Source organism: Aulostomus chinensis, chromosome 16, assembly GCF_037954235.1.
Source record: "Aulostomus chinensis isolate RoL2024-O1b breed Wild chromosome 16, RoL_Achi_v1.0, whole genome shotgun sequence".
Taxonomy (NCBI): Eukaryota; Metazoa; Chordata; class Actinopteri; order Syngnathiformes; family Aulostomidae; genus Aulostomus; species Aulostomus chinensis.
In genome coordinates, this window is record NC_141335.1 from 12,741,761 (window position 1) to 12,767,902 (window position 26,142).

The window sequence follows — 26,142 nt, forward strand, 5'->3', positions numbered from 1 at the left end:
CAGTTAGCCTGTTTTACACTGTATGTCTAGATTCCAGTCTTACCAGCTTGTATGACAGCAACTCTGACCTCTACAAAAGAAGCCAAGCTAATAAATATGAAGACCACTCATTAACATGTCTACGACACGGTTTTCACCCAACTGCAGCTGACTTGACTTGTTTTGAATCGGAGTTATAAATTAAGTTTGCGAATTACTGTATGCCTTTGTAATCTGTAAATCTCTCAGCCCTTGGTTTGTGGTCAGAGGTGCTGTGTTGGAGTGTGTGGTGATGAAACATGATGGTTATGTCTTGAAATATGTGTGTAGCAGGTCACGGGGGGGGGGGGGGGATTCCAGACATGAAATAGATGGAAAATGTATGTGATGTATCTTGACATTGAGCAATGTCTGATGTTGCTGAATGGGCTCCAAACCACCAAATACACACAATAGAAGGTTTAAACGATTTCATGGGCACTGAATAGAAAAGGGAAAAAAATACAAATAGTAATTTTATTTCAGGGCACTTTTCAAAGCACTCAAGGTCAGTTTATAAAACAGAGGGCTAAAATTGTATAATCAAAGAACAGAGAATTCCAGAGGCGTTGAGACAGAACGACTGAAGGCATTGATGAGTACTGGTGGGTATAAGTATAAGTCGTCTTTATTGTCACCAAGGGATCAAGCCCAGGGCGAAATGCCATTACACAACTCAAAGCCTGATGCAACTATCACAATCGGTCACAATTATTACAGATTTAAAGTAATAATGGTACATAATTTAAACAATGCACATATACATTTGTTGTGTATGTACGCTAAACTTGAGCAATCCGTTGACAATGGAGGCAAGCGAGAGTGAGGCAAGCGAGAGTGAGGCGTCGCAGCGGGGGCCGCGCCACCAAGCCTGGGTGGGGCAGGCTGCAGCCAACAGGTGCTGCCACCCCAAGGGAGAGTCCCAACCCAGAAGGGTATGTTGACCAGGAGGAGTTTTTGATAACAACATGGAAAGTATTATAGCATGTAAACCATCAATGTTTTGGATTAATGAGGACATGAAGTAGACTTATTCCTGAGGTTGAGAGATATATAGAGATTAACACTAACCCATCAAAAGGATAATGGTACCAGTTCAAGGCCTGAGCTGATGTGAGAACAACACAAATCAAAGATGAACAGACAAGTTTTCACTTTGGATTTAAAGGCCTCGTAAGAGTCAGATGGTCTGATGTCGACAGAGAGTTAAAAGGCCTATTTTTAAAGGATGGTAACCCTGGGGTTTTGCCAAAGTCATGTTTTCTTTACTTACTTACTTTGTTCTTAGAATTCCTACCTGTGAGCAGCAGGAACAATTTTAATACTGACAAATCCCAGCTCAAGAATGAAAGTGGGCGAGCTTTTATGGTTTTTGTTATTTTAGTATCTAATATTTGCGCTATCAGTTAAATCTCCTCTGAACAAACGCTTTTATTAATGCTGCTGACTCTCGGTTTAATTTTAAATATATTTTCAGACATTACAAAATCATGTTTTGGTAGCTTAGAATGAGTTCTTTATATCCACAAGGGGAGCAGCTTCTCCTCCTCAGGCCTGCATTTCTGCAGCACAGACATCAAACCATTTAGCCATGGGGCTAACATTATGTCCATACTACAGTACCTGCCCGCTAAGTTGTTGTCATTCTCTACATTCCCCATGACATGATGCTAGTCCAAGAATTCAGAATTTGCATGCCTTCACTTTCTCCATGTTCTCTGAGGACCTCAGTCATTTAAGACTGGTCTGCTCTTGTGTGTGATTCAGCAATTGTGGGCTAACAAACTGATTTCCCTGCTGGGAACTATGAAGCATTCTTTTGTACTGGCTCTGATTGTGAATGAATAGTTGCTTCTGCTGGCTATTTTATATTGTGAGATGTTACCAAATGTGGACAAACATAGGATCATATGGGAGTTAGCCTGCCACTGGAGGTTCTGGTTGGAAAGAGAGAGGTGAGGTGAGGGGCTGCAATGTGCAGCATCACCTCCAGGTACCCCTAAACCCTACACAATCATTTTTGAATCCAGGTTCAACCATGTTAACCAGTCTGTTTTGAGAAGAGCTGGATGTAATAAGATACCATTACTTTTGAGTTGGCATGTTTAACTTGGTAGAAAGCAGCTACTTCCTTACACATGCAGCATTTAGGGGTCCAAATTTTTTGTTGTTGACTCTATTTTAGCTCAGTTTTTGCAATCTATCAACTCCTCAAACAAACATCTGGTTCTTCAGCTGCTAGATGTTGGTGTAGACAATGCAGGTTTTTGCTAGTCGACATATTTGAGGCATTTACCAATCAGTCGTTCAGTTTACAAAATATTTGGCCAATATATGTAAGATACAAAAATTATTTACCCAGTTTGTCGAACCTGAAAAATGAATGAGGGTTAACCCCAGGTTGACCCCTGTGGAGCCCCTGCCACCGCCGTGCAGCATGAAGTTAATGTTAGCAGGTTGTTGCTTTTGAAGTTTTAAAACTGCTTCTTTTAACAAAGTTGAAGAACATGCGGTATAGAACCTGAAATACTTCTACATGCTGCCTTTCAGATTTTTTTGGTGCCATGATTTTCCAGTCAGAGCAACTCTGCTCTCTATACACTCTTCACTATACAAGAAAGCACTTTGAACAGGTTATTGTATTTCAGAGGCAAAATTTTCACTTCACATCTGAAAAAGTATTTGGACTTAAAATTAAAATGACAACCCTAGTTTTTCCACCTGATTATTATGAAACATAAAAGGCAAATGGCAGCTGAATAATGATATATGCGTAATGTTGAGGGGTTGGCTAATAATTCTCTCTAGCTTCATCACAGAGGGAAATCTTGGACATCACACTACCATTTGATGCTTTATTGTAACGAGTAGCCATTACAACCATACATAAATAAAGGAAATTTTCTTCGATTGACTGTCACCAGAGAAAGGTGTGAAAATGTATGTTGCGTGAACTAACCCAGACTTAACCTTACCAATCACATCCACCAGCCTTGTGAACATGTTCTGCCCTACCTAACAGGGAGCTGCTTAATGGTGGGAGAATTACGCCCATCAAGTGTGAGACCAGGCGGCTGCCAGTTCTTCCTGTGAAAATATGAGACAAATGTTCACCCTTTTTGCTTCTTCGATGCCCCTAATTGTTAGCAGTGCAGTATTAGTGGTGTGAAAATGTGTGTAAAGGAGAGTGATGCTGGAGAATATATGCGCCAAGAACCACATTCTTGATTTTGTTTTTTAGACATGTAGTGATAAAACCCTGCATATTATGGACATTGTTCATGAGAATCATTCATTGGCATGATGGCCAGACAAAGACAAGGATTTGTTCAGAATTATGCTTATTGCAGGGTTTTGGTGTATTCATATTGTAAATACACCATTGACACAAAAACACCCATTTTACTCTTTATTGTCCTAGTGACAACAAAGCATGCTTGGTGTACCAGTTACAGTTTAAGAAAGTTAGAGAGTAATAATTAGGGTTTGTTATGTTATGTCCCTTCAAATTCTCATCATGGTAAGACTCTTGCATCATGTTAATTTTATTCATGGAGTCACATTGAGAATGAGTATTTGTGTTTTACTTGAACTTCGATTTGTGAATTACATGCCGATTAAGTTTTTTTTACTCAAATTGATTATGAATGTTTAGTATTTGACCGCAATACGATGTTTGTGTTTGCACAGCTGTCAAGACAGAATGCTTAAGTTATGGTTCAGGACGATGTGTTTTTATGAAAATTGATTTTTTTAATGATTTATTTTACATGGGAGCATCAAAACTAATGCACTGCAACACTCTACACGGGTATGTTCGTGGGATTGTTCTCATTTTACCTCTCAGTGACACATTTTATTTCCTTTTTATTAGATTAGATATGTTTACTCACAACTTGAGCTCTAGTTATTTTTTTCTCTCCTGCAGTGCAGATCAGATGAATGTGAGATTCCAACAAATCCATCATTCCCAGGATAAGTGTGGACTGTTAAAATGCAGAGGAGCAGTCAAACATCAACCATGTCCAACACTTGATTCTAGTTTTGGAGAAGGAACTGAACTAAACTGAACATGTAGTCTCAGTTGAGTATTTTCTATTCAACAATTCATACTTTCCAGTTCTACTCCCTGTCAGGTTTATTAACATCTATGTCTGCTTCATAATTCTCTGCTAATAGACTGCTAGATCCTTTTTTATTTTTTTGGGAAAGAGCTGACTTTTATGTGGTGCATTCACTGAGAACTGTGTAAAACAAGATCACCAAGTGGGTCTTGTCAGTAAACATTGTTGCTCTGTTTGGCATTTTATTGAACCACAGTCAACTGAGGTTTCTTGACGGCGTGTGGTTGCACTAAGGAGAAATTGTTGGATTTGTTTTAGGAGCTTAGATAGGAGGAAGCTATGATCCCTACATTGTCTGAGAACAATTGCTAAACATTAACATCTTCATGGGATCTCCACTGTAATGAATCACAAACTGGAAAGTTTTGTCAAGAAAGTCAGTGTGGTCTTTTATTTCCTGATGTGTTTATAGGCTGATACGTAAAGCAAGACATTATGTCGGCATATTACAGCATTGTAGAAAAAAAAGACAAGCTTAAGAAATTCACATTTTTTTCATCTCTTAAATTTGCTTGTTTTTATCTCGTGGAGGAATTGGCCCAAAACTGGACTCACATTTGATTTATTTAACCCATCGTACCTCACCTATGTCAGCGTATGAATGATCCATTATTGATAAAAGCAGCAGCTGAAAACAAAATGTCAAGCCCCAGTTTATTCTGGTTTTAGAAGCTTCCCCCCTTGATTTTACAGTATGGAGAAACATAAACTGGCTGAGAAGAGGAACTTCTCCGACCTGGAGACTGAAACCTTCCCGTCACCTGATCGTACGAAAAAGTTTTATGTGAAAGATTGCAAAGTCAAATAAAGGGAAGTCAGAGCATGCAGTTTAGATTGAAATTACCAGATAGATTGCTGATGCCTAATCAGTGCAATATTATGCAGAACCTCACAGACATGTCAAAAACTGTCAACCCACAGCTGATCCAAATAGCTGTCTGTCCTGCAGCCTGACACCATCACCTGCATGCATATCAGCATGCTGATGGACCTGGATTCTTGCTCTGTATTATATTTATCATATAAATCTAAAGCCGTGTAGTTACTCAGCGAGGAGATTACTCCCAATCGCTGGAAACTACAAACTATATATATATAAAACTATGTATTTTGCATATAACTTGTGTGAGTATTTGAATTAGTATGTTGCTGTGTTCTTAAGTGCCCATCAGAGTAGTCTGACAACAATCTTAAGACTCCATCACATGTGCTGCACTACTGTCAGGTCAAGCTGAGTTGAAAATGTGCATACAGGATCTCAGAGCTGCCGTGAGATTTGCCTCTGCTCACGTCCAGATTGATAAATGCAGAGATGTGCGTGGGAATGATTGTACACCATAAATGAGGGCCAACTTATCCATTGCATTCTCTGGGGATGGCTGAGTTCTTTCAACCTGGCAAACTGAACATGATGCATTTCCTACATTAAAAAAACGTGTAAGATTTGTTGGTTTCTAACTGGTGTATTTAAGTTAATTTGTGAGTTTAGAACTTGAAACCCCCATCCCCCAGCCACCCCACCCCAACCTCCAGCCTGTCTTCTTTTTCCCCCCCCACAACAGCCCTAATACACTGTTGTAAGATATAGATATAACTTGTGTGTTTTAGTCTTTCCTTAAATGAGATGGAATTTCTGTTCCTTTGATTTGTCCTGAAGAATTATTGTGAGCTCTCTGTAAAGATGACAGGATAAACTGGTTATTTGAGTAAAGCTATGATTCTATGTTCCTAATCTGTGTATTGTCCTTTGAGGTCCAGAGCTCGAGACACTCCAACATTGTCATAAAAACTCCACTGACATTAAGATGCAGATGCAACGCTGCTTCAGCCCACATGAACATAACTGGGCTTTATTAACCTCTGTCATATGTTTTACGTTTTGGTATTTTTTGATGCCTCATTTGTTATGTTGTACTGGTGTCCTTTTTCACAACATGGATTGAGTATAGTCCATTTGTTGTGTTGAAACTGAACTGAACATAACTTTCCTGGGGCATAAAATTTGAATTTGAGCTATCTCTTCATCTCACGATATTATTAAATATTGCAGAGGAATGTACATGGGTTAAGCAGGGTTCTTATACATTTTTAACAATAGATTTCCAAGACAGTTATCATGATCGTGCATTCTCTGAAACAGCTGTATGCACACGGAAAATAAGTGGAGAAATCCATTTCAAAATTCATCACTGTACATTCGATTTAAATTCATGAGAAGCTACAAGCTTTGGGACAATAAACAAGTCAATCGATGTAAACTAAAACTGACAATTCACAGTTGATCTTAACTGAACCACCTGTACTGTAACATGCAGGTATTTACACATTTTTGAAAATGTTTCCCCTAAATTTCTGGGGTTAAGTATTTTTCAACAAACTTTTCCAGGTGTGGAAGTTACTGTTTTCAAATTCCATTACTTTTTCATGACTCTGTTAATCATGATTAAAAGACAGGCACTTTATTTATTTTTTTCAGCCAAATTTTGACGTTTTCGATCTTTTTTTTGTTTTGTTTTTTCATATAGGGCCTGTCATCTGTCTATTTATCTACTCAAGGTGGATGTTTTTGCCCCCGTATGACATCATTTGCTTATTCAATTTTCCAACATAATTTTATATAAGGCTGCACGGTGGTGCAGTGGTCAGCACTGTGGCCTCACAGCAAGAAGTTTCCAGGTTCGAGTCCCGGCTCGGGCACGGGATCTTTCTGTGTGGAGTCTGCATGTTCTCCCTGTACCTGTGTGGGTTCTCTCTGGTTCTCCAGCTTCCTCCCACCGTCCAAAGACATCAAGAGAGGACGAGGCTGATTGATACTCTAAATTGACTGTAGGTGTGACTGTGAGTGTGAATGGTTGTCTGTCTCTATGTGTTGGCCCTGCAATGGACTGGTGACCTGTCCAGGATGAACCCCACCTCTCGCCCATAGCCGCTGGGATAGGCTCCAGCCCCCCCACGACCCTTAATAGGAATAAGCGGAAGACAATGGATGGGAATTTTATATAATTATAATGGTGATCATTCTTGCAACTTAGTTAATGTGAGGTATTCACATGTGTAGTTTTTAGCATTTGTTAGTATCTTATATATTAGCAACTCTTTAGTATTAATACCATGCATCCATCATCCATCATCATCTTCCGCTTATTCCTTACTAGTAAGGGTCGCGGGGGGGGGGGGGGGGCTGGAGCCTATCCCAGCATCTACAGGCGAGAGGCGGGGTTCACCCTTGACAGGTCGCCAGTCCATCGCAGAGCCAACATACAGAGACAAACAACCATTCACACCTACAGTCAATTTAGAGAATCCAATCAGCCTAGTCCTCTTTGGACGGTGGGAGGAAACCGGAGTACCCGGAGAGAACCCACGCAAGCACGGGAAGAACATGCAAACTCCACACCGAAAGATCCCACGCCCGAGCCAGGACTTGAACCCGGAACCTTCTTGCTGTGAGGCCACAGTGCTAACCACTGCACCACCGTGCAGCCCTAGTATTAATACCTTCTATTAAAAAAGCATTCTTACATAGCATGTCTCAAGTTAATTTTAAATGTTCAGTATTGTAGATGTAGTGTCAGCACTACAACTACACATTTGAACATTTACTACTGCACATTGCAGTGCTCTACAACTACACATTTGTCTTGTCAAAATGGTGGAACCACCAACACCAACAAAACACTTTCCTCAGTTTCAAATTCACTTGTTATTGGTTAGATTTAAGAATTTATATCTGGAAATGAAAAGGATTGAACCCAAAAAAGTTGGACATGTTGGAACAAAGTGTGATTATAACAATCAAATTCTCAAATTCCGTTGTGCATAACAGCAGTGGTGAAATTCAGCAATGATATGAGTCACTACTTGCCATAATCAACAATATGATTCTATCCTTTAACCATTCGGTATTATCTGTCATGTTATGCTAGAATGTTCCTCTCGTCATAAATAATCTGAGGTTGGAGTCATCTGCATACCGAAGTGAGTCCTTAATTGACTTCATTTGTTTCAAGATGTTCAGACTGAACTGTGCAAGGCTGCCTAGATCAAGACACATTGAAAACAGCCAAGTCATCAGCTGAGTCAAAGTGTTTGTTCAAGGGCAGGTTTGTGTTGCTCGCTCATTTTTCTCTCTTGGACTCAAGCTAAATGACTTGAAGAGGCTTTCAGTCTGCACACGGGGTGATGCAGTGTAGTCAAGCACTAATAAATAAATGATACCAATAAATTCCTCTCTCATCATGCTCTCCTAACATCACCTCTAATTATCATCTCTCTTGGCCGCTTTATCACACACACAAAAACACAGAATAACCACAGATGGATGTCTGCATACTTCAGGCTGAATCTGAAACCTCCCCACATCCAATTCGTTTCTCATCCAATCCCACATTTTGGCACAGATTTGTTTTGCCAGTTTATAATTATAGAGTCTGTCAGTTCCCGTTTATCAAAGTTGTTGTAGAATAATATACAGTGTAATTTGTTGAACCGATTGAAATGAGTCTTGATTGTTTTGGCTTTAAAAATGTGCATCTAATAATGAGCCTCATTATGTAACTACAGTAAAGTTTACAAGCTAGTGTGCTTTTTGTCCATCAAACCACCACGTTGAATTTAAAAAAAGACTTGGTGAAAGGGTGGAGCATGAGGGCGAAGATGTCTGATACGGAGGATATCCTTAATATTTCCCCATTTCATTAACATTGCAAGATTGGAGAATTTTTGTTGGAATGTCCATAGAGTTTGGAGGTGGTGGCATCAGATACAAAATGCAAGAAGGTGTTCAACTTCCTCTCTCTTTTTCTCTACTTTTTAAAACTTTGGCCTGAAAAAAATTCATATATATATTGATTGTTTTCTTCAGTGGGAGGACATATATTGTGGTGTGAAGTGTTGTTTTCTTCATTTTGTAACATGCAAAAGATGTCACTTATGTTGTAAACACAAGATTTTTGTGTCATTGTAATAAAATCACAGGGTTTCACACATTCTGATGTCCTGAAAAAAATATATGTATATATATTTTTTGGGGGGGTGATGTTGGTCTGACCAATTAGTAAACTAATCTCAAAGAAATTTGAATATTTAACAGAAAAAAAAGATATCTTGCATGCAATGAATAAATGGATAAAGAAAAGAAGCTTGTAAATATGAGTGTATTATTAAGCTTTTATGTCTGTCACTTGCATTATATGGAGTGCAATCCATTCACAGTAATTCCTTTTCTGTTCCTTTACAGTTATTTCATGGATGGCAGAGTGAAGAAGGTGGAGGATTTCCTAAAAACTCGACTGTTGGATACGCTAACAGAACAGGTCACCAAAGTCAACAAGGTGCTCATAGATCCTCTAAGGACACGTCAAATTTTTAGGGAAGTGTGCTTATTTATCCGTCCTCTCCAAAGCCAAACAAGAAGATAGATACTCTTCTCTTCTCTGTGCTTCATTGGGAGCTTGGAACCACAGCTGACTACTTGTTAGCTTAGCACATTGAATGTTAGAGGTTGGCGAGTGTTAGAACACCTCTGTCAAAAGAAAAGTCGATTTCTACTATAAAAAATTTCGCTTTTATATTAATTCACATTACTCTTCATAGTGAATAAAATATCTGCTGTTCTACTACTATTTATGATTTTGGATTTGCCCTAAGACATTTTTAGTGTCTAATTGCACATTTAGACTGATATTTGCTGTATATTTCAGAGGTCACATGTTTCTCTTTACCATTTCTGTAAATTGATATTGTGTGTTAGTGACGCAGTTGAACTCCAGGCACAATATCAAGGAAAGATTGATATTTATCTGAAGATATTTGGGATTTCTTTTGACTTTCCCAAGTTGTGGATATGTGTAGCCCTCTGTTTGGTTTGTGATGACACAGCCTCATGCGCGAGCCACGAGAGAAAGCCTTCAGCATGAAAGAGTTATGTCCATGATTTGGAATATTATTGACAATCTTTTTTGTGGCATATTTGCTGAGTTACTAGAGAAGTGCAGTGCCAAAGTTCCTGAGGTGAAAAGAAACATTCCAAACAACAAAATCTGAAATAAATAACAGCAGTAGGATTCTTCTCTGCATCACTGCTAAAGCCAAGTCAATGAGAGCAGGTTTTGTGTGATTGTGTACTTAACATGACAGTGGTTTTGCAGCTGTGTGTATTACTGTGTGTCTTTGTGCAGCTACTGCAGCTGTAATGGCTGTCAATCAGGTTGTAGAATCATTTAGAGTCAGTCAGGATCTGCTCATTTTCTGCTCCTAAAAATAAACTATCCTCAAATAAGTATCATCAGTTTGTTAATGAACCATACCTGGAAAGTGTGTCGATTTCAGTTTGTTTTTGTTTTTTTAATGCGTAATTGTGTTTCTGATGTCAGGTCGTGCACACGCATAGTCCTGGTAAGAAAGTGTGGCTAGGTGGACTGGGCCCATCTTGGGCAGGAGGCATCAGCAATCTATCTGACACATACGCTGCTGTTTTTCTGTAAGTACTAGTAATCACACAGAAAATTCAGGATGACAAAACCTTGGCTGGATAGATGCTTTTTATGCACATTTGCTTTGTTCTATACTCCAGGTGGGCTAACACTTTGGGAATGTCTGCTGTTCAAGGAATTGATGTTGTCTTACGTCACTCATTCTTTGACTACGGATACACGCATCTTGTGGACCAGCATTTTAACCCTTTACCTGTAAGTGTTGGTGATTCTCAGTTGTATTTTAACAAAGGAATTAAACCAAGGGGCCAGTGCTGCAGTTTTATCCCTGTGTCCTGTTGTGACTAGCCCATTTCTTGTTGTTTCTCTTGATATATTGATCAAAAATCCATATCAGAATATTTTTACACCAAAACCCGTCTTTTCTCTTCCAGTAAAAATGATTAAAATGCTTGATAACTCCTCCTCCATGGGTGTGTATTAATTGCACATCCTTTTTTAAAATTATTTTTATTACTTTCCCTCATCTGTCATACTGTGACCCCATAAGACTTTCATTGTGAAAGCGGCAGCTGTAAAATGATGAATACATTGTTTTGATCATCTCACAACCCCTGCAAAATGATTATTGTCAAAATAAGATCAGTTTGGTCTGATAACATTTAAAAGTGAAGGGGTGTTGGATTAAATCATTCACCTACACTTGTTAACAGAGAGTTTACGAGAAGTAGCGCATGTACAGGGGTTTGCGCATTCAGAAACAAGTTCATCCCTCACTTCATGTTTCTACTAGAAATACATAAATATTTGGGGGGGGGGGGATTGCACTGAGTTAGGCTTTACCAGGCCTTTATTTCTTTTTCACCACTTGCATTATTGGTTTTGTGAGTTGCTATATATGCTATATTTACTAGCCCAACATAGTGTTTTACTTGCCCCATGAGATCTGTACTGTCAATCCCCAAAGCATGGTCAGAGAGATCTGATTTGGGTCAGTTGAGCAACCCTGAAAGTCTCTGGACCTTCTCTGGTAGTCCAACCTGGTCCAGCCTGCCTTTCCTGGATGGCACCTCTTGCTCTTTCCCGTGGGAGCTATTAGCTGAGATGAAAGCTGTTTAGTGGTGATGAGTGCTTAGACGCGGGGGCAAAATCCCATGTAATCTTAGCCCTTTGTCAGTTGCTCAGGACACCGTCACTGCTCCCCTCGACCTCCATTACAACTGTGTGCTTCTCTGTGCAGCACAGGCGGCTGCTGAGAGATATGCAACCTGAGATGCTGATACACAAGCATGTTCGTAAAATACCCTGCAACACTGTGTGAAATGGAACGGCCATAGAGCTGCTGGATCAGAATCAGGCTGGTAGAGAGACAACAAGTTTTGTTCACACTACTATATTAAAAACCTGACATTTATTTTCCGGGTTTAATATGAAAACCCTTCTGCGGGAATAAGACTTTTTTTTTTGTTTCAATGTCAAAAGGTGAAAAATGGTGAAGTATTTTTTGGGGGGAGGGGGTATTGAGGAGATAAAATGCTAGAATGAGCCAAGTTTTTGAAGATTTATACTAAGCAGCAGGGGAGAACAGGTTCACGGTTGACTTAACAGACAGGGCGATAAATCACGGTTCAAAAGAGGAAAGACAGAAATGGCAAAAACAAGCTTCATCAAAGCAGATTTAAATAACTAATGTTATCAGGCTCAGTAACTTCGGTAAAGCACGATGTTATGTTTTCATTAAACTCTCTTGTTAGTGCTCTGCAGCGCTGACATGCCTTTTTGAGACTCACTTCAACCGTAAGATTCTCAACGATCAAGATGGCTTCATTTTTCTTCCCTTTTTCGTCTCCATTATTTTTCTTGGACTGGCGGTATCCCGCTAGGATCACAATGCTTTTAACCTGGCTGGGTGTCTGAGCACCGCACCAGCCTACCTGCTGAGAGAATTCACTGCAGGGTGAACCTGTCCTCTGCTTTAGAAATTTATGACCTGACCCCTTCCCCTATAGATAGACTCCCCATTGGTACAGGCCATATCCAGGCCCAAGCACTCTGAATGACTCAACCACTTCACTGGTTTCCGCTCTTAGCCCCTTTTGTGTTCCTTCACAATCATCTACTCATTTTCTTTCTTTACAGTCCACACCTGTCTTCGTCCACAGGCGGGTTGTGAAATCCAAGTGTTATGCTGAGATTTGATGTTCAAAAAAGTCAGTATTTAATGTCTGGCAGCAGTGAAAGTATATTGTCCCTCTTACTTTGCTCATAGTCTGTTAAATGATTGATTACCTTGACACAAAGTTGGGATGACATGATACCTCTCCGATACCTACGCACCTTTTCCCGGACACATCACTCTGACTTCTAGCTTGAGGCCTCCAGACCTCATAATTGCTGACATATTGTGGATACATATGTACATATTTTTACCTATTCTGGTCTGTCTTCATTCATAATGGCTATTAAGTGATTCAGTCACAGCATGATTGTCTAATTGAAGTAAAAACACAGACACTAATTTTCAGTCAAATACTGTAATCTGGTACTTTGATGTTGGGTTTTGAAGGTATTAGCAGAGTACTAATCAGCCATCCTGACTCACGTTCCCAATTTAGCTGAAAACTAAAGTTAATTGTTTCTCTACTTGGTGTAATCTTCCGCTTTACCACAAAGCTGAGGTTTGATTGCTCCCTGGTGTTTGTTTTGCTTTGCTTAACAAGTTTAGATATCTTTATGTCCTTTTTACCACTTTTACTATGGTTATTTACATATGAAGCAAAAGCACACGTATATTGCGTAAGGTGGAAAATGTGACTCAGAACTCTTTTATGCACTATATAATAATCAAAGAGCATAATTCTGGCTGTTCATGCACCCATCCCTCTGCCTTTGGCCAACATGATCCATTTCCATTCTGTGCTCTTCTTCTACTTCTTCTTCTCTCTTCTTCTTCTTCTTCTTCTTCTTCGATGCCTTGGCAGCAAATTAAGTTAAAGCCTGCATGGAAAAAAGAAGCCCCTAAATGTTGCCATATGCAGGATTGCATGGGAACTTCCTGAGGAACACATGTTGTTCAGGGTCTCTTGCAGAGGTGTTGAGTCTGTGTGTCTACCGAGTGAGACACAGTTTGGTGGACCATTCAGCAATTTACAGCGGCATTTCTTGGTGAAGCATAATATTTAGTAAAACATTTTAAAAGGAAGATTTTGAACTTTTTTTTTCAATTCCTAAGTTGTCAGGAGTTTTTAGATGCAATGCGGCATGTTACTCTGCAAAAAAATATCAAGTGTCAAATACATATCAGTGTCTGATATACATTTGTCGTAAAAGTTAAAATCGCATAAAAATTCAGAATATAACAAACAAGAAAATAAAACAAAACTTTATTGTAATGCTGTTAAGCACATGTTTAGTTATAATGTTTCTTTTCAACACAATCTGAAAACAAAAGTTCAAAATAAAAAAAGCTCAGTAAAATTTTATGAAGTCAATTTTAAAAGAAGTGATTTTGTGCTCGGCTGCACGGTGGTGCAGTGGTCAGCACTGTGGCCTCATAGCAAGAAGGTTCCGGGTTTGAGTCCTGGCTCCAGCACAGGATCTTTCTGTGTGGAGTCTCCATGTTCTCCCTGTTCCTGTGTGGGTTCTCTCTGGTACTCCAGCTTCCTCCCACAGTCCAAAGACATCAAGAGGGGACGAGGCTGATTGATACTCTAAATTGATTGTAGGTGTGAATGTGAGTGTGAATGGTTGTTTGTCTTTGTATGTTGGCCCTGCGATGGACTGGTGACCTGTCCAGGATGAACCCTGCCTCTCGCAGGTAGCCGCTGGGATAGGCTCCAGCCCTCCCGCGACCCTCAATAGGAATAAGCGGAAGACGATGGATGGATGGATTTTGTGCTCGCTTAAATTGGTTTATGTCTTTTTTGGAAACTCTGACTAATGAATTGTTAACTCATGTGATTGATCTGCTGTTTCCACCACCTTTCTCTTTCCTGGATATTACTTATCTTAGTCTTTCTCTCTGGACAACAGCAGTATGTCCAATACTAGCTGGTACATAACAACAATTAGTGAAGGCAATTCCTCAAGAACTCCTTTATTTTTCACTGATATACGGCTTCTTCTCTATAGCCATGCATAACCTTGCTTATATTGTTGTTTTCTGGCAGCATTACAGACTATTTTATTCCTTACTGCCAGTTGATGGAAAAATAACCTAATATACATTTCCTCTTCGTGACATTTTCACAGTTAGCTTAAATTTTACTTGACATGTGAATGGAAACTAGAGAGAGGTAGCTTCATCAGAGTAAAACTAACATATTTTTCAGTGTATTTACTTTGTCATCAATCAGATATAACCAAAATACCAAGTCTGATGACTGTACAAGATTAGGAATATCAGATTTTATATTTGGCCAGGTCAATAATCGGTCGACCCCTAGCGTCAAACACATTTGGACTTGGCATGTTTGAGGAACCTCTTGTCAGATAATTCTTGCTCTGTAGACACATTCCTAATGTCCAACAGTTTGAGATATTTAATCTGTTTATTCATTCAGCAGCTCATTTCATGGCTGACTTAGTAAAACTGAGATTTTTGCAATATTGCCTTCCAGTGGAGTTATTACCCAGCTCTAAGTTGTCTCTAACATAAAAATCTTCACATTAGCTTGACTCCTGTTGTTAACAACCACAGAGCAGTAAAACCAGTTCATTGATCTTTATCTTGCAGCACTTTCTGTTCTAGAATTCACTTAATAAAAAGTGCTGTACTGCTGCCTTCAGGATACCAATGAGACATATAAACCTGTATTTGTCTGTCTGTGTGCTTTGTGCAGGAATACTGGTTCTCTCTGGTCTTTAAGCATCTGGTGGGTCCAAGGGTACTAGCTGTGCGGGTTGCTGGACTACAGAGGAAGCCTCAACCTGGACGGGTCATTCGAGACAAGCTGCGCATCTACGCCCATTGTACCAGCTACTCCAAGTACATGCTGCAGCCTATTATGATTCTTTATTATTGTAAACATAGCAATGAGTTACATTATATACTATGATTTGGTACTTGAGGCAGGCCGATGACAAAACACACAGTTACTTAGCCTCTCAGGGATGTGTATCAATATGTTGGGAATGTCCTTGAAGGTGTGGATTGAAAGCAGCAGCAGATTTCTTTGCTCCAACACCTGAGGCTGGGTGTCTGGTGGAGAAGAACAAAACCCCCAGCCAGTGAATTCAGCTTCCCATAAATAAGCTGACCTCAGACACCTGTGCATTCACAGCTCAGAGCCTATAAAACTTAATGGGTATCACTTATCAGGTGTGTGGGTTCTGTCTCCCCACTGTCAAAGAGCTGCTGAAATGTGTGCTAAGCCTTTATCCCATCTCGGATTGGCTGGAGGGGGCTGTTTGGAGGGGAGGGACAATACGGTAGTCTGTGCAGAGAGCAGATAAAGAGTGCCACCATGGCCTGTTCAAGGTTATCATTTAACCCAGGCTGGGGGCTGTCAGCGCCAGGCTAGACTTACGGCCTTACTCTAGATAGGGCTCACTTACAGGCTGAAAAATGTTCAAGCACGACACAAGTAGACAGGCGGTAGTGAGGCAGGAGCTGCACAATGGATATTTGAAATAGTTGTTTGCCAGGTGGGAGTGCAGCGATGGCCATGTCATGCCACTCAGCTTCTCTCAACACTCTAATTGACCTTCTACTGTATGATCAGACAGCACAGTACTAAACCAGTCCCTCTTGGATCCAATTATTTCTGCCACTTTGTGATTTTACACAAATGGCGAACCATTGTAGTCTCGCTGGTTTGACTGTGCTGAAGATAAACGTTCTCAGGCATCAGCAGTTGAGTCGGTCTTTGCAGAGTGACTTTCACTTTCCACTGTCCTCCTCAGTGGTTAACATGTTTTCTCACCATCCATCCCTGCAGCGACATCAAACAATATAAGCACATTCCTGGTTAGGATCTCTGAGAGGTCATTATCTCTCTTTCCCTCAAACCATTAGATTTATCACTGAGATCCAAGTTCCTCAGAAACAAGACTCCCAGCCGACCTTACCAACAATACACTACATTATTTCTCTTGGTTAATGTATTGAATATTAGTTATAACCAAACGAATGAAGATAAACATCAAAACGATTTTGTAGATATGATTTTTTGGAGGAGGTGACTGACTGGGAGAGAGGTCTATCAGACCATTTAGCTAAAGCCCAATCCTGACCCTTAGCACCAGGGCCGACATGTGGTATTCACTAGCGTTGTGTTGTCTTTGTTCTTGTATTTGGGCCCTTATTAGATTTTATCATGTTTGTCTTATCTGTCTTGCTGAGTTATTTATCTTCGGCCATATCAAGTTGTGTCCCTAGTGCTTTGCTCTCAGGAGAGAGACTCAAACATTGTTGTCTGCGTAATTCAAGAGCCTGCCCCCCCCCCCCCCCACCCCCACGTTCACACCCTTGGTTTGACCCTTGACTGTAAGTGACATGTTTTAATATTAGATGCTGTAGAAGGGGACCAACTCAGTCTTGCACAAGAAGATAGCGTAGATGAAACTGTAGGTGTTTGGCTTTCTGCTACTTTTGAGGAATGTGAAGGAATATTTAAGTTTCACTTCTATTTGCTCTTATTATAGAGAATTCTGTAGAGAATAGTGTGTTCATTTACTGTTGTATACAGTTTATTTAGGTTGTGCAACATTTTTTCAGAAGGTTGCACCAGTAAACTTAGCAAAGAGTCACAAATCACACAATTGGATTGGAGAAAAAAAGGGCATTGGTTGACTGCTTTGTTGAAAAATTCTGTGGAGCAAATATTTTGGAAGGATGTTTGCTTCTTTTTCCCACAATGGCAAATATGTGGCGTTAGTTAGCGTGCTTTGTCTCTGCATTCATTGAGCGCAGCGGTACTCCTGATGTATCAAACTGCATTTTAACCAACAAGTGACAGAATATTTACATGCACATTGTTATTTAAAAGCACCACAATCCTTTGCTCCTTTGTACTCATTTGTACTGAGAAATTAACTTGATATCATTTTCCTTCTGTACTAGTCATAACTATGTGAGAGGCTCCATAACCATCTATATCATCAACCTGCATCGATCGAGAAAGAAAATTAAGTTGGCAGGGACCTTACGGAACAAGACCGTCCATCAGTACCTGCTGCAGCCCTACGGGACTGATGGACTTAAAGCAAAGTTAGTAAACACACACACACACACACACACACACACACACACACACACACACACACACACACCGGCAGAGCCAGGTAGCCAGGAAGTCTTCCAGGCCTATCATTGCTTATATAAAACCGAAAAAAACTTCTTTGAGGTTGATTGTAACTGGCTAAAAAGGGTTTTAATATGAGTACTTATAATAATGGGAACAAACAATAAATAGTTTTAAAGGCTTCAAGAGCAGTTGCACAAACAACTTTATTGGCCGGAAATAATTGTATGTAGGATGGTTTGGCTAAATTTCATAAGGAGAGTAGGCGATGGACTTGAGCTGTATAGTTTTTATAGACTTGGCATCTTGGTATTTACACACCACTAAACACGCACATTAAATGACTGGCAAGAACTTCTCCCTGTCTAGATATACATCCCAGATACTGTATATTCACACAATGAAACAGACAAAAAATACACTACTTATTCCAACTCTTCAAGTCATTTTTTAAAATTTGCATCGTCAAGGTAATTTTGTTTTGTGTAAAACCATTATAGCTAACTGAAAATTTAGAACTGTTGGATACAAGTACAAAACCGTTGGTACTAAAATGCTAAGCTAACCACAACATTGAAAAATAAACCCAATTATGTGCAACTAAGTATCCAGCTAGCTCACATGTTACCTGAGGATGTCAATGCCTCATCCCCTTTTGAGGGTTTGAAGTCTTTGCTGTTAGCTGAAGCCGTGCTAACATTAGCTGCTTTCAGGGAATCTTGTAACTATAAAAACACACTCCTCAGATTTTAAATGCATTTTATATATGATTGGATTATTATTTCTCGCTGTCTCGCCACAAAGAATGGTTCTGTTTATGAAATAAGAAATATATACGGAGGGCGTTTGATCCGAGTCGTGATTTAAGGGTTTGGATGAGCTGCAGTAAAGTTTCAGATTTTAAATTGGACGGCAGTCTCCTTTAGATTGTCTGCTCTACAGCACATGTTTCATATGTTTATTTTTAGATTCTTTCTCAGCACTGTTCAGAATTTTCTACTAAATATGATGTATAACACAGTAATATTATTGTTATTGTCTTAAACGTCCCCTTAGAATAAAGGGGCTTATGCGTTTAGTCTCTCCCTCCCTGCTTTAAGCTCCCAGCCTGTTTTTCTGACTCAGACTCAACCCTCAAATCCTGTAATAACAGCCTAATGACTCGGGACTGTGTGTGTGAGTCTGCGTGTGTGTGTGTGTGTGTGTCTGTGTTACGTGATACCTACATGAGATCTTAATAGAGGTGCAGGCATGATCCTTAAATAACAGTGTAATGACGGAGGATGTTTTAGGTGTTAGAACAGGATTGCAAGGCAATAAATAGCAGAGCGAGCTAACGACGAGCCCTTCTCAGGCCTTAAGTGCTTTCCTTTACCACAGGCAACGCAGGGAGACTTTTATGAAGAATTTAGCAACACCAGATGTCTATAAATGCATCTGAGGAGTGGGACTTTTTAACAGAGCTCTCATATTTAGCCTCATATGCGTTATAACACAGCTTGTTTGATTCATAACTTTTTTTTTATTCGACAGTTTTATTTGATACTTCATCAAATTTGAGTTTTAATTTAAAATATTTTGCCAGATGGTCTTAATCTCTATGATACAGTTTGGGTACAGTTAACATTACCACATATATTCAGTACTATGAGGTCATGTGATATACTGTGTTATTGTGTTCTAACCCTTGGAGAAATGACAAGTAGTCAGTTATTGTATAATTGATATCTTGCGTTAGTCTGGCTTCTGCTGCATTTTGTTTGGGGGGTTCTTGGTCAGGAAATCATTCCAATAATCTGTAATCTAAGTATGCACACACAAAAACTGATTCCATTAAAGTAATTAACAGAAGAAAAAACAGACAAACAGAAGAAAACATGGAAAGACCAAGTCAATGCTGAAACTATTTATAAAGCAATCATGAAACTTCAGTTATATCATTATTAGTAATATATTTAAAGCTGTGTTGTCATAACTTTGAGTCTTAATGCACATGCTTTTTTATTTATTTAGGTAGCGTAAGCCTTGATGCAAATTACAATCAAAGAGTCAAGTTCTTGCCTCCATTCAATTTGTGAATTTCAATTTTGCAGCAGTAGCACCCCCAAGTGTACAACTGGCAATAAACCTTAAATCTAGAAAATAACTAAAACAATGTTTTTAGTTGGAATCTGCTTCCATTCAGAGGGAAGATTTAGAGCCTGTGCTAAAGGTCTTTCTCAGAACCAGAATGTACATATTAAAAATAATATATGTCAATGGAGACACAGATATTTTAGGAAAACACCCAGTCAGCTCAGTTCATCCACGCACATTTCATGTCTTCTTCTTCTGTTTGCAGACACGTCCAGCTGAACGGGGAGAAGCTGGTCATGGTCGATAATGAGACTTTTCCAGAGTTTAAGCCTAAGACGTTGAGGGCAGGACGGACAATAGCCATGCCCCCCATGACCATAGGTTTTTATGTCGTCAAAAACATCCACGCCTATGCCTGCCGAAGATAACACTGACCTTCTACTTAATCATCCGCCCATCTTTGATGAGAGTTTTCCCCTCCATCAAACCTGTGTGCCATATTTCTTTCACCTTTTCTGCAAAACAGAGGGAGGTTCTTGGTACCGTTCCAGTCGAGGTGTTGTGTCTTACTCAAGGGAACTTCTCAGAAACCATTTTAGCTACTTTCTGGATTTTAATGGAACTATTCAAACCATAGAGGTTCAAATGCCTGTTCTTCCAGCCAATTACAGACAAGCGTGGCTTTTCCACTTTTTTTCCAGACTAATTTGCCCTGAACACATAATGAGGGGTGCACTGAACTCTTTTCCATTTTTTCCCAGCATGCTCTGAGACTTGCACAGACAGTAATATTCTTTTGTGAAATTTGTGTTACAGAAATGCAATATCATGACAGTCCACATTCTTTGACTTGATTAAGCTATATTTTTTTTCTCTGGAATAACCAAACCAAAGTTTGTTTCTGCCAAGAGGATTCTTTTCTTTCCTTTTTTTTAAAATCTTTTTTTCCTAATTTTTGACTGACCGACAGACCAAAAACGAATGAGAGAAAATTCAGACCAGGCAGCGTCGTTGCTCAACTTTCTGCAGAGAGAAAATAACTTGGAGATTGTACTCTGTTTGTGTGTGTGTGTGTGTGTGTGTGTGTGTGTGTGTGTGTGTGTGTGTGTGTGTGTGTGTGTGTGTGAGTGTGTTACTGATGAAGCTACTGATGTGTTTGTCCAGCCTGTTTAACGTGCCACTAACAGGAAACCCTTCCTCTCCTACCATATGGCTTTAAGGGAAAATGTGTGTTTTTCTTTTATGTTCTCATTGCTCTTTTGCTGCAGGTTGAATAGAAAAAGCAGCTCACTGGTGGTTCAGGTTCACGTTGTGGTTGCAGCAATGCATCGCTGAGGAACAATGTGAACCCATCGTATGCCCTCATACAGCCTGCATCCATACAAAATTTGATTTTTGCTTCAGATACTAAAATTAAAAAGTGCAGGTGTATTTTAAGATATCTAACTATATATTCAATACACATTTTATAATCTTATGCTGCTAGTTTTTTTAAAGTATATATACTGTACATTATATATTTGACTTATTTTGTACAGATTTACTGTCATACATTAATGGATCATGTTATGTACATAAAGGAAGTGAAGAAAATATGTGATGCAAGCTAAATATGTTTACTTACATTACTACATTTAATTTATATTATTAAAAAGTGTCATGACTTTCTCTTATGAAAGACAACAACTCTCATTCATGAAATGCTCTTGTGGAGTTGGCAAGAAGAGGGAAATTCTCGCAGGTAACAGGGGCAAAAATACTCTGTGAAACGTACTGTATTTACAATAATCCTGGTACGGCTGCCAGGAAGTGAAACCGCAGTTTTACTTCCTGTGAAACGCTGCGCACGAAGCCCAACCAAGTGCCTTATCTTGGTGAACATTTGACTAAAATACGAATCAAATCCACACCACAGGAAATTAGCAAGAGCCACCAAAAGCTACCAAGCACCGTGGACGTTTGCAGTACCTCTTAAATCGGAATTTGTCTTCTAATGGCTTTATTCTTACAAGCCTGAAATCCAAACTACACACTACAAAACACAACCTGAAGATATTCTTGCATATTACCAGCGATGAATCATCCCAACTAAAGACAACGATGCTAAACTCATATTTAGTTATTAACTAATGAGCAGTGAATGAATGTTAAATATTTCTACTCTGAATGTGTAATGTAGAGATGTTCATATTTCTTTTGGAAAGCATTATTTTATGATGTGAAGTGTGATACTGATATTATTTTTTTGTAAAAAAAATAAATAAATATTTTTTTTTAAAAAGAAATTTTAAAAGTTTACATTAATAATAAACATATGAAATACAGTTGGCTTTGTTTGTCCTTCACCGGCTCTTCAAAATGTAAATTCCTTGCTAAAGCTTCTCTGATTTTAGCAGCGCCAAGTGCATTCATCTGTAAATATGCTGCTTGGAAGTTATAAACAGGAAAGTTCCATCATGTGAATCAATGCAACCCGACTCCCCGGCAGTTCCTGCAGAGGCATGTGGTGAGGAGAAGAAAGAGACGAGATGGTTTATTCCTGCGCAGGAGCACAAAGAAGGCAGAAATACAGTGGGAAAAATAGAAACCATAAATAACAACTGTCCAATTTGAGCAACATCTTTTAAACCAAAAGTTGTGGAAGATTCAAGGTATCGTTGTCAGTGTGCGTATACACTCAATCACTCATGCACTCTTACATTCAAACTGTTACAATCTGTACGAACCAGATGTGAGAGCAGCTGGAGCCGGTCTTTGTAGTGGGGAGGGTGCTGTCCTGTCTTTACAGGAATCAGCTGCTGATGAGAAGCATGAAGCCCAAAGCTCAGCTCCGCCAAGCCTGGACACTGGACCCGGAGTCTGACCACAACTGCTCCTTAAGGTGCTGCGGGGGGGCACTTTCCCTCCATTATAGAAGTCAAGAGAAAAAACCACAGTGTACTGAAGTAGAAATGCACAACATGTACTTTTTAATAAGATCATCCAAATATAGTTCTGATTCAAGTTCCATATGTAGATTTGCAAACCTTTTTATGTAAGTAGCAGGAATGCCGGTTACCGTGTGGACTAAATCACAATTGTTAACATTTGGTCCATTTAGAGAGAAACATCGTTATTAGGGCTATATTACATAATACAGTTATATTATCACTACGGTTCACACAGATTTTTGTACATTTCATACTTGTAAAGAAAATCCATACATTCTCATACACATCTGTTTACGTATGAATAAACTCTGACCACCGACATTTTTCAAGCCATCTTTGAGTCCCACAGCACATTTGTGCCGGATTTGGAGATGTAACCTCATGGTGTTTTTGAGTTATCACGTTCAGAAAACTAGGATAGACGTGCATTTAAGGTGCCGGTGACCTTTTAATTTGACCTTTGACCATCAAAGTCTTTTCAGATCGTCTTTGAGTCCCAGTGGATGTTTACTAAAATGAATGACAACCTTCCTGGTTCAATCCAACAGAAAATCTGTATTAATCAAGAAATGTTTCCACCTTTTTTTCTTTTTGGGGGAAATTTGTCATGCAACAGCGGACTTTTCTGGATTGAGGTTCACAAGATGAGTGATGTCATTAATTTGTGTTTCCAGTTTGAGTTTTCTACCCTGGTTGTGTTCTTTTTCTGTGATGCTGGATGAGTTTCAGAGAGAAATAATCACATCATCACGAATCGGCCCTTTGGACGGAAATTTTTTTCTAGTCAAAGCTGCTGCTGACAATTCTCTGAATATGAATTCATTTAGAATGTTTAACAAACAACAAACATTATTTGCAAGTGCAAACAAAGATTTTTTTATTTAATTTAAAGAGGTTTTTACTCAGTTGATCTTAAGTGAGCATCAAAATACTTAAGGTATGAAGAAAATTTTCATTATTTTTCTCAAACTTTCCCTGGTTTAAAATTACTATTTTGAATTCAGTGACTTTTCCAGGTTTCCCATGACCTTGGCAAACCTTTGAAAAGCGGTCTGACCTGAGAAAAGAGACGTTGAGAGTGAACAGACGTGTGTCACCTGAACTGAGCTGCACTTTCTCAGGAAAATTACTTGAAATTGTGTGTCAGAGCGAATTGAATCTTTTGGCTGTTATATATTCTATACGTACGCAAGACAGTGATGCAACGTCATCTCAATTACGGTTGTTTGTTGAGTAAAGAGAGAAGCTGTGACCTGTAAGTAAGCACTTACTATAACAACATCTGACATCAGTGACCTCACTCATTCACCAGGATCTTATCAAGGTTCAGTGCGGGTTCTCATATAAACTGGTTCCTCAGGATAACAACCACTTCCTCCCAACTAAATCCTGCATCCAGCCATCCAGGAGAACTGCGCCGTGTCAGGCCGCATCTACGTGACAGCCTCTGCACGGTGGAGGTAACGCTTCCCTCAACCGGCCCAACACTGTTTATACTCACTGATTCATTCTGAGACATGCAAAGGCCCCTCGCCCTGTTAGCAAACACTGATGATTTCATGATGTTTACTCTGTATATACAGGAGTCAGCTTAAATAAGATTTCCCTTAATGTCAGATTCCCAGAAAACTGATGGACCAGATTAGACTTTTGGCCCAAACTTGGAACCTTTGGCATTCTGGCCCACTTTGACCTAAGCAAGGTTAATGAAATGTAAATATTTATCTTACTATGGGGGTCTTTGCTCTAAAGCCAAGCATACAATCTGTGCTGAATAGATTTGATATAACACAGACTTTTTTTTTTTATTATAACCATCAAAACATTGACTGAGAACAGCTTGTTATTTGTGTATGTGTGTGTGTGGCATGTGTCTTTAGAACACGCTCCACTGATGTAAACTCCCAGTAACGTTTCCATAGGAACAAATAGGAGATGTTTTGTTTGTGGTGACCTCTACTACCAGCAAGAGTCAGAGGAAACATATGAGAGAAAAGGGAACAATTCACACGTTGCAGTGTCAGCTCAAAGTTACAATTAGGAGAAGAGATGAGTGATAAAAGGAATAAGTGAAACATAAAATGAAATATACAGGACTGAAAATATAAAACATACCACCATGTGTTCTGCGTGTAAATGAGATGATTTATCTCACACACAGAGGTTTGTGGAATGCTGCTCAGAGCTTCATGAATATTCCCAGAGACAGGAAACCGGCTGAGGTACCCGATGGACCAGAACGTTCCACAGATGCTTAGTAGGGTGGACAGGGAGCCACTGGGGAGCGGGGATGTTTTCCAGAAATTTGTTAAAAATTTAGCAACACAAGGCCAAACGTTGAAAGACAAAGACAAAGAACTTTAACCTGGTGTCACGTTGCATTCCTGTTCCTTCGATAATCTGCAGCTGCGTCTGATGACCATGATGTGTGACCCAGACCAGAATTTCCCCAGGTCCGACTTCACACACTACCTTGATAGAGGTGATTCATCAGTGAAGACTCTCCAATGTGTTTAAGTCCATCGAACATGAGCCCACTGAAGTGTGTTCCTGCCAGACAGAATTCAGGTCAAAGTGGGTTCACCAAGATTCAAAGGTTGTTCAAAGTTGATTTTAGATGTCACGCAGATGCAGCAGTTGAAGGTTCTGATGCTGAACAGGTGTTATGACACTTCTGGTATGCAGTCAATTCACGCCAAACTGCTGCTTTACTGTTTAAGTCACACTACTCGTCCTCTCCCTCTTGATTGAATTGACTTGTGACATCAGCAACATTGTGACCTGTCAAATCGGAGGGGGGGGGGGGGGGGGCCCTTCTTTGACCCTTTCATCAGGAACACCTGTGAGTTGATCATGGCTTTAATCACCATCTAGATATTCCACATCTGTGATATACAGTAAATATAAATTAATGTATATTTGTGGACAAAGTTTGAGAGAAAGATCTTGTAACACATAGGACAAATGAGTCTTCTAGGTATATATTCACAATTTGAAATTTAAAAAATGGCTGCAGAAATGAATTTATATTATGCTCAGTTGAATGTGAATTATCTTTATGTGAGCATTTTTATTGGATGAATAAAGTATTTCCATGTTCAGTTTAATTTGACCTATTTCTTGCAGACTTGGAACACAAACCGAAGAAATAAAGCGCATTAACTCGTCTAATCCGTCTCAAACTTCATTCCACAGATACCAAGCTATTGTCCAGACCGAATCATGTGCTCCACTGCAGGCTGCAGCACATGACTGCAGCTCCCTGGCCGATCGTGGAGCTCCTCATAGGGGGGGGGAGACTCAGTCAGCTGCAGAC

The 26,142-nt window shown here is 39.5% G+C and overlaps 2 protein-coding genes across 4 annotated transcripts in view; both read left to right on the top strand.

Moving 5' to 3' along the window:
* Nucleotides 1–22,119, top strand: part of hpse2 (heparanase 2) — a 70,327-nt gene extending 48,208 nt beyond the window's left edge. Inside the window, exons 7-12 of the mRNA XM_086180204.1 lie at nt 9,382–9,475; nt 10,517–10,623; nt 10,717–10,831; nt 15,418–15,563; nt 17,640–17,786; nt 20,162–22,119. Coding sequence (XP_086036330.1) covers nt 9,382–9,475; nt 10,517–10,623; nt 10,717–10,831; nt 15,418–15,563; nt 17,640–17,786; nt 20,162–20,324 — 772 coding nt within the window. The 3' untranslated portion in view covers nt 20,325–22,119. The remainder of the gene's footprint in view (nt 1–9,381; nt 9,476–10,516; nt 10,624–10,716; nt 10,832–15,417; nt 15,564–17,639; nt 17,787–20,161) is intronic.
* Nucleotides 22,120–26,046: 3,927 nt separating this feature from the next.
* hps1 (HPS1 biogenesis of lysosomal organelles complex 3 subunit 1) overlaps nt 26,047–26,142 on the top strand; it is a 9,724-nt gene continuing 9,628 nt past the window's right edge. The window contains exon 1 of one of the 3 annotated variants that reach the window (XM_086180914.1): nt 26,047–26,142. This exon is cut by the window's right edge and continues 193 nt beyond it. The gene's annotated coding sequence lies outside the window, so the exon portion shown is untranslated. The other 2 variants (XM_086180913.1, XM_086180912.1) reach the window with 2 other exon arrangements.